General features: G+C 33.7%; 1 protein-coding gene across 1 annotated transcript in view; it reads right to left on the bottom strand.

The window, feature by feature from the left end:
• Positions 1-9,922, bottom strand: part of LOC106462621 (suppressor of lurcher protein 1-like) — a 127,393-nt gene that overhangs the window by 12,947 nt on the left and 104,524 nt on the right. The window contains exons 6-8 of the mRNA XM_022389936.1: positions 6,668-6,884; positions 4,537-4,766; positions 1,515-1,752 (exon numbers count right to left, since the gene is read on the bottom strand). Of these exons, the coding sequence (XP_022245644.1) occupies positions 1,515-1,752; positions 4,537-4,766; positions 6,668-6,884 (685 nt within the window). The remainder of the gene's footprint in view (positions 1-1,514; positions 1,753-4,536; positions 4,767-6,667; positions 6,885-9,922) is intronic.

Raw genomic sequence — 9,922 nt, 5'->3', positions numbered from 1 at the left:
ATAACTAGTAAACTTTTTTTTTTGATTTACGGTATTTTCTTATTTTGATGTTTTGAGCTCTTTTGTGTTTAGACCAATATATACTAATTTTTAAAGTATCAAAATGAATTTTTGTTAAATAAAAATCTTTCAAATTCGACTGTAGCTTTTTTTCCCCAAAACATGTTCTTCAAAATAAGGGTGCGTCTTATACACCGAAAAATACGGTAAAAATCAGTACAATATTTTAATAAATTTGCTAAAATGTGATGTATTTACACATTATGTAAAATAAAAATTAATATCCAACCTGTTCAGTGTATTCATTCTTTAAAAACCAAATTTTAAGAATTTTATTTAGTTTCTAAGATCTTTATATCAAATTTGTACAGAACCCACCAAAACAGGTACAACTTTATCAAGTTAATTTACTCTTAACAATAATCCAGTCGAGAGAAGTTACACCTCCTTACTTTATCAAGAGCTGTTATCAAGCAATTTGTTATAGTGTCTTTCATAAAGGTTTATGAGTTTTAAAAGATACTGTGTTATTTTATAATGTAAATACACGTTACTTTTAGTTTTAGTTATTAAATGTTGTAAGTTTTTACATCTGGCATCGTTGTTTAATGTTTTGACTGACGTAGGCATTGACTAAACAAAAATAGGCCTAGAACATTTTTCACATATATATTAATTAAAATACCAAAGGGGAATCTAGATAGCAACAGCCAATAAGAATAGTCTCAGTAAATTAGAACTGAAAAGCAATATCAATGAAGTTAAAAGCAAATAGTAAGTCAATCTACTGTTTTAATGTTGTAAAACTCTATGTTTCAGAACTTCGAGAGTGCAAACTTCAGCTAGTTGTTCTATGGAATTATGGAACACACACCAAACAAGATGCTACAATGTTTATTAATTATTTAATCTGTCCAATATATATTAGTCCAGTTTCTATTGAAATCTGAGGATCACTTGTTTCTTCTACGAAAATATTATTGATCATATCCCAGTGCATTATTTAGCTTTAAGATTAATAATGCTTGGAGACGGCTTGAATGGGTAATGCAGAAAAACTTTAATATACATTTAACATAACAGGTACCTGATGATGACAAAACCTTGTCGAAACGTTGTACATTTGCTCAAAGTGGGTTCTTCGTCATCGAATTTAGCTTTAAGATGTTTAATAACCTCAAAGGTTTCTTGTTTTCGTAAATCGAAATACATAGTTAAAACCGCATAGGCGACAAAGACATCGAAATTAAAGACCAGTTTGAACAATCGCCAAGTTTTTTAATATTTTTATTTAAAGAAAGATGACGTTTTGAGCCAGTGCTCTTCGTCATATCGTACAGCTTACAACAAAGGCGCATGCGCAGAATTCAAAGAAATTGCGCGTATAGTATTTGGAATGTTGAGCGTGAGATTTCTGTGCAAAATTACATATTTTACATAAATTTTACAAGTCATGAAAAGATAAAACAGATTGCGATTAAAATTTAAACAAAAAATATAAAATGAGAATCTACAGGAAAGAAAAGCGTTTACTTAAACCAGATGGTTGTAGGGTTTCCACGTTGTAGATTAAACTCCTTTTCAGTCGTTCTCTTTTATGAATGACTGTCGGACCACTAACAAGTCCAAGAATCGAAAAGTCCTCAACTATATTGTTGTTGTTGTTGGTGAAATGTTTGCCCACAGGTGCATCCTGGTTCCACAGTGTAATATGTTTTAAATATTCTCGTGCTCGATCACCGAGACGGCGGCCTGTTTGGCCAATGCATAAACTATTGCAAATTATACAGTAAATGAGACATTGAGTGGTACATGGGAAGGGCTGTTTTATGCCGAAAGTTGTGATTTTTCCTCGTAGATGTGTAGTGCTGTTTATATGTGGGCAGGTGACACACCTGTTTCGTTTACATGTATGAGTGCCTGGAGCATCGTTTTGTTTTTGTTTAAGGTTACTGTGCACCAGAATTCACACACACTTACCTACACTTCGAATCTTCCCAACTGTAGAGTAACAACATATCTATACCATACTCACAGTTTCCACGACTACACAGGCTATGTAGTGAAGATAACGACTATGAATTTAAATCTGTACGCATGCGCTAGCTTGAAACGTCATCCTTCTTTAACAAAACTATAAAACTTTTCGATTGTTCAACCTTCTCTTGTTTTCGTAAGCCTACAGATGTCCCTTTGTCTCATTTAATATGATGACTACCAAAATATTGTTGAATAAATCGTTTTATTTAAATACTTATTTATTTGTATTACATTTAATTTTATTAATCATGAAATCCTGTACAAAATATTAAAGTAATTAATTATTTTTTCATAAAATATAATGGTATCCAGGGAAGTTTAAATTATCATCTTTATCAACTAAAGAAAATATGATTTTTGGTGAGTACAAAGTAATACATACTATAAGTTATCAAAAGGTATTACTAGAAATTAACTTTGCTACTTCGTTAAAAAAGCATTTAAAAACGCCATTTTATATCTAAATAGTAACTGTTTAACAATGAAGAAGAATTAAAATAGGCCAATATTTTCATGGCTTTTCTTAAACATATATCAATTTACCCATTTAAAAACAACTGGAAGAAAATAGTATATTTTTATTTAAAATACATTTAAAAGTAACAAGTTAGTTAATGTGATATTTAAAAACGTAGAGCTTCTGATTAGTCTTAAGAAGTCACTATACAAGACACACACATACATACATTGACAGCAATGAAACTGGTGAATGAAATTTCGTAGATATAACGTCTTGTGTGAGTTTGTTTGTTTTAGAGAAAAGCTACATTGGACTATATGCTATGTACATCGCAGGGTATCGAACCCCGGATTTTAGCGTTGCACGTGCCTAAACTTAACCGCTATCTCATCGGGAGACGGCCAGGTGGTTAGGGCGCTCGACCTGCATTCTGCGCGTCGCGGGTTCGAATTCTCGTCACACCAAACATGCTCTCCCTTTCAGCTGTAGGGGCGTTATAATCTGACTGTCAATCCCACTATTCGTTGCTAAAAGAGTAACCCAATAGTTGGCGGTGATGACTAGCTGCCTTCCCTTTAGTCTTACACTGCTAAATTAGGGACGGCCAGCACAGATAGCCCTCGTGTAGCTTTGCGCGAAATTCAAAACAAACAAACAAACCATCGGGAGAACTTGTATGAGTTTAAACTATTACCCTAAAAGTATCGAGTAATTTTTACTTAGAAATATTGTTACATATTTAAAACTACTTAAGAAACACCACGTTTTTAAATATTTCAAGAATTTCCTCACTTTAAAATACAACGCTAAAAACCGGGTTTCGATACCCGTGGTGGGCAGAGCACAGGTAGCTCATTGTGTAGTTTTGTGCTCAACTACAAGCAAACAAACTTTAGAACAGTATAATTTGTAAATAGACTGTTTCATCTTCTCAATATAGGGGAATAAAGTATAGTACTACTAAATGTTAAGATTAAAGGCATCTCTAAATCTCTCCTGTATTGCTGAGTTTGCAATGTTTATACGCAGGTGAAAATGTTGAATCGGTACGCATCAGTACGCAATATCTTAAGGTGATAATTTTAGAGACGATACTGAGTGCCGGAATATTGTTGTGCTAAATTATAAGCACTAGGTATAGAATTATAGTGCGATTTTTTTATGATATTTACTTTTCTGTTAAATTTTAAAACGACTTTCAAAATCACCGAAAGAGTGGGATGCATATGTGTATTTGCGTACTCATACAACCCGTATACTGAATATTGGCATAAAATATTCCAGAAATTCGTCCAGTTCATAACTGCTACTTTGTATGTCAAAATAATAAACACCCTGACTTGTTTATCATGTTTGATAGTTTGTGTGAATTAAGCTAAGCCCATCTATTAAATTGTGTTCCTATATATTAACTTTCACTTGCTCTGCTTGTATGATTTCTATATGTTAAAGATATAGGCTCAATTGTAGATGTTTGTACGTTTTTTCCCATTTTTGTGCAAAGCTACACAAAAACTATCCACAATTAACTGCCCATAATTTTGAACTGATAAACTAAAAGGAGGGCAGCTAGTCAACAACACCCACCGCCAACTCTTGGGATAGTTTTATCTGACCGGACAGTGGGATTTTACTATCACTGTTATAGCGCACTAATGGCTTGAAAGTGTGGAAAGTGGTTTTGCGACAAGGAGACGCAAACCAGGAATTATCAGATTTACAGTTCGGGCATACTAACTTTCGGCTACGCCCGGTCCACTTGTTGAATTCTTGTAGATTTTTATCTGTGTTTTGTTTGTCAAGTTATATACGTCTGTGCTTGTTTACATTGTATTATTATTAAATGGGGAAATCCATGATCGGTTTCCAGGTTTTCTGTTGTATTTAATATGGTTGTGTGCGTGTGAGTTATGATATATTATTAAGGTTAAATATGTACGTTTATCCACTAATGATATTTCTGGAGCTCTTCCCCTTTTTGATAGGGTCGTGCATGAGTGATATAACAATACTAAGTTTGAAATGTATAGACTCACCCATTGACGGCGTTTCTAGGTCTTCTCCTAGGGCAGTATCATTCTCAAACATGAAGGTAGCTTTAAATCCTTGAGATGGAAAATGGCCGCGACTGCGAAAGAGGATAAACAAATCAGGACCCGTTGATACAAAATCCACAAAACTCTCGGTGTTACAAAGCTCTCCAATCATAGGGCTTGTACTACTTTCACCATCGTAAATCTCGATCTTGTCTGGATTGATCAGGCAGCTGTAACGAATCAAACTGTCAGACAAGCGTCTATAGATCAGTATTAGTATGTCTGTATGAATCTTCTTTGAACCTCAGCATCATGTTTCCTCGGTAGGAGATATAACACTTGAATTCTTGACTTGTTTCTATACATTCACTACTTGCGGGGTTCACATTGTACCATACTGAGTAAATGTTTTGCTTGTTACAATAACCAGTTTGAAGAACTGATAAAAACAATCAGATGAAATAACTAGTGCTTGAAGTGAGGATAGGAGGAAGCGGAATGGTTTGCGAAATTTTTGAAGCTGAGTACTATATTTCTTGTTTTTCATCGCTATTCTTTATTTATTATTATAAAATTAACTGAAATGTACAAATCAAAATTTATTAGACTGAACAAAGTAAGGTAATGAAAACAAAAGTTCTTCACGAGGTTCGTACATTCGGTAATTCGATATGGTTACGTGAGCTGCACGCCCTCCGATTGACTTATAACTTGTGTGGCGGGACTTTCAGTTAGACACGGTTCAAAGGGCAATAAAACAATAACACCAAGTATAAATAACTGTATACTGTTACGAGTTATAGTATGGAAACTTTGATGGTTACTTTGTGGTTACGAACTGGGTCACACCGACCGAGCCCGTAGCTAGAGGGTTCATTCCCTCCATCCCTTTACTACTTTGTCTCATTCCTGCCTCGTCCTTGCACGATATTTTAAGAAACAAAATATAGTTTCTTTCCCAGTCCCTTGCTGCCGTAAGTACTTAGTGCACAATTTATTTAACATTTTCTTTTTAGAAGCTTACAGTTTACTTAAAGGTAGCAGGATGGTTTCAGGTCCTCCTGAAAAAGAAGTGGAATGAAATCCCACTTCAGCACGCCTCACTTCAAGCACTAGAATTAATGCATTTCTATGTAAAATATGTAGCAGTAACTAATGAGTTTAATTGCTATATTGATGGTATTTTTAATTTTTTGTGACTCACATGTTTAGGGACATTGTAACCAACAAGTCATGGATGGATCCACAAGCAATTTGATGCACAGTGTTTAAAAAAATTGATTTTAAAAAGCCATGGACACCAGTGATAATCCCAGGGTTAAAAATAACTTCCCATTAAGTTAGTGAGTAATTTTTGAAAAAGTACCAAACCACGATTTCGCTGTTTAAAATATTATAAGACACACCATGCATTTTGTTTGCGTGAGGGTAAGATTGAAAGGTAAAGCAAAGTTTTCTGTTCCGCCAGTATCAGATTCTTATACTGACAAACGAAGACAAAAGCAATTTAATCAAATATGTCTGGATATTCTAAAGTTACTTACTACACAAAAAAGAAAAAAAAAAGGGACAAAAACAAAAACCTCCAGTTTTTCCACATTTGAGTAAAATAATATGCACCTGTACAAGTGAATAATTTGGGTCAAGTTAGATTTTGATTAAGTCAGAGATGTATTTATTTTCTGAGAGACAAATAAACTTCAAACACACAAGGTTAATAGTAGGTAAAAACTCAGTACCGTATAGAGAAATTTGAAATAAAGTTTAAGTTCACAATAACGGAACATCACTAAATTTGTACAGATACAAGTTTCGACACGTGCACGTGCCCTATTCAATCCTATGTTTGGACTGAAGAGGACAAGTAAAAGTGTCGAAACTAATATCGATATAAATTTGGTGATGTTCCGTTATTGTAGATTTAAACTTTATTTACAATTACACAAAGTTAGCCCTATTTTTCGGGTGCGGAAGTTAACTCCATTTTTCATGTGCGGAATTGAGATGTTTTTATTTGTTTTTTTTTACCGTTTGTCATATACTTTCTTCTATATCTATAACCAAATATACTTATTAAATACTCGTAGGTGATTAGTTTTGTTTTTGAATAAAATAATTCATTTTTTCTCACCTTAGGTCATTATTCTGTAAATGAACTTGCTCGAAAATAATTTTTACTCTTTCGTTGGGATTTCCAGCAAAGCGATAAGAACAGTCGACATTCTTGGGGTAGATGCTGGGGTACTGTGGAGAAAAGAAGCGCCCCCTACTTTCGTTGGTCATATTACTAATAAAGTTATAATCACACTTGCTACCGTTTATCAGCTCACCAGCGGTTTCAAACAGAGCTGAAAGATAAAAACTGCTCATTAGTGGGAGTTTGAAACATAGTTAAACAAAAACACTGATTTTCAATGGGGATTTCAAAAAAGTTTATAGATAAACGCAATGTTTATCAGTGACGCTTTTCAATTGAGCTGAAACATAAATACTGCTTATCAATGGCTGTTTCAAACAGAGTTGTAAGACGAATTTTTTTGTTTGTTTGATGCATTTTGAAGTGATAGACTAGAGGTAAGGCTGCTAGTCAACACCACACACCGCCAATCCTTGGGCTACTCTTCACCAGCAAATAGTGGGATTCAACGTCAGATTATAACACCCAATGGATGAAAGAGTGATCATGTTAGGCAACGAGGTTTGATCCCGCGACCCTCAGATTGTGAGTTGAGCGTCCTAACCATCAGGTCATGCGAGACCAAAAATAATAAATAAATACTGCTTGCCAATGGCGGTTGTATCAAATATTGAAAATATAACACACAAACATGTTCATCAGCCTTTTTTTATTAAAGCTGAATATTAAATTCTATATCCAAGTGCACCAATGATTCATGAGAGCTGAAAAATTAGTACCGTATTTCAGTTCTTTGACAATTTCAAACAAAACTAAAGTCACATTTTTCCTGATTGTTTGACGTCAAAGATGACAAAACAAAGAAATGTTTTTAGAGCCCCAGAAGTTTAACCTAAAGTTAAAAGTTAAAAATTTCCTTTTATCAAGTTCCTGGTGCTTATAAACATAGCATAATGATATACGTGCTTTATCAGTTCTCCAGTGTTTTCACACAAATACGACTAATAAATATTGATTATCATTTCTTCTAAAATGTTTAAATAAAACGAAAAGTTTTAAAAGAAAGATGAGCGAAAAATATCGTTAGTCATTTTCTCTTGCATGTGTCAAATAAAAATGTGAACAAATGGTTTCTGAAAGACAAAAACTTCAAAAGAGGGATTTGTTAAACGTCAAGATAATTAATTAGCTCCCTTGTTGAAACAGTACAAACTGAATACTATAATACCTAGTTTTTTGCACAAATATGTTTTCCATCTTGACCCTTCTTGTGTGTCTACATACTGTGCTTCTTTTAAAGCAGGCTTCTACTAGGATATATATTTGTTGCCAAGTCTTTCATGATTTAGTAAATTAAGTTTCTGTTTTGGCGCAGAACTGTCGATATCCACTGCATGATCGAATTCCGAATTTTAGCGTTATATGCTCTAAAGCACATCGTTGAGCCATCGGAGAACACAAGTGACCGCAATGTTGTTCAGTATTCTAGAATAAGCAGGACCTCGAATTAATTTAATTTTCTGACATATAGGCTAATATGCAGTGTCTTTTTCAGAAATGGCACAATAAAGAAAAGAAAAACCTGCAAGGGCAGATGTGCAGAAACAGTGTAAGGGAAAGAAATATGTGACTAAAATGTCCTGATGGAGGTCGTTTAGATGGAACATTAACCACGTTTTTTTAACTATTTCTTTGTATTTTCAGATTTGATCACGCTGTAGCATGCATTTACTTGTTACTTATGTTGCAATTATGTGAAACGTATGCTTTAGTTTTAATTTCAGAGAAAATGTTTTAAACAAAAAAGTTGAATTTAATGAAAGGTATCGGAAAAGCTTTATAGGTAATTAGGAAAAGGGAAAATGCCGGATTTACTGTTCTACGTAATAACAAAGACATACAACTAGGAGGATAAGCTAGTTGGAAAACGGCCAACTTTATTGAATACGTTTGAGCTTCTGGCTAGTGATAAGAACAGGGTAAGAAAGGAGCGTTAGATGGTTGTAATGGGTTTGCACTAAGTACGTGCATTAAAATGTTTGTATGTAACCGACTTCACAAGAACCCCATGTCTAGAATATGCTTACTAAGAGCTAAGATTCAGGACGATGCTGAAAGAGTTGAAAGACGGTTGGCAGAAATTAAATATATATATATATGTCGAAGTACATTATGTTAGTACCTACAGAAATGAGGGTTACCGAGATTGAAAGATGAAAATTGCCAAGTAACTCTTTCAGTAATCCATTTTCGTGTCAGGTGTGAACAAGGATTTTAGGCATGTGGGAAGATATAAACTTATTTTTAGCAGGGATCTAGTTAACAAACAGGTTAAATCTGTAGAATAGGGGAGAACTGCTTGCTCGTGATGGGCCCGACTTTAGTATACTGTGAATTATAGTTTTTTGGGAAGCGCTAAATGATTTTGTAAAGACCCGTGTCAGCTAACTTTAGATAGATACGAGAACAATTTATTAACTTTAGAAAATACTACTTAGGTATATTAATGGAAAAGTTAAATAAAATAAGTGTGGTTTATTTTACATTTACACCACAATTTTTAAATGTATTAGAATTGGAAGCTTTAATTGCCGTTAACATGTTAAATTATAATAATATTATTGCGTCTCAGTCAGTGAAAATTAGAAGATTTTGCGGTCTTTTGCAGGAACATAAAAATAAAAATAGGAGGGGGATACTTTGTCAGAAAATTGCTGAAGTTATGAAAGAATTTAGTGAGAAAACGGAAAAATGTGGGATCTTAACAAAAAAGGGAAACGGTTTCTTGTTAGCATTTTTTACAGATCTTATAACTGGGCTATTAAAACCGAAAATAATAGGCATAAGCAGATTAGTTAAGCTGATGACAAAAACAGAATCATTATTATGAAAAAATATAATTTTAGAGAAACTGTCTATCAGACTATTTTCTTCAAGTGATGGTAAATAGTTTGTTGAAGTTACGGGAGATTTTAACCCAGAATTTGAAAGACTCACCTGTAAAATACACTATTTGAGATCTTATTCTTATTACTGAAATGACTAGAAACATAGCCGTGACACTGAGCTTCAATACTAGCGACTATAGCATTATTACTAAAGTTAATAGGATCAAGTTCTCGATTTTAGAAAAGCTGACTTTCAAAAATTAAAAATAATTATGTTTTTGTTTTTTTTGTTTTTGAATTTCGCGCAAAGCTACACGAGGGCTATCTGCGCTAGCCGTCCCTAATTTAGCAGTGTAAGACT

This window comes from Limulus polyphemus, unplaced genomic scaffold (genome assembly GCF_000517525.1).
Source record: "Limulus polyphemus unplaced genomic scaffold, Limulus_polyphemus-2.1.2 Scaffold1210, whole genome shotgun sequence".
NCBI lineage: Eukaryota > Metazoa > Arthropoda > Merostomata > Xiphosura > Limulidae > Limulus > Limulus polyphemus.
Note: the sequence above shows the minus strand (reverse complement) of the source record. Positions and strands in the feature narration are given on the sequence as shown.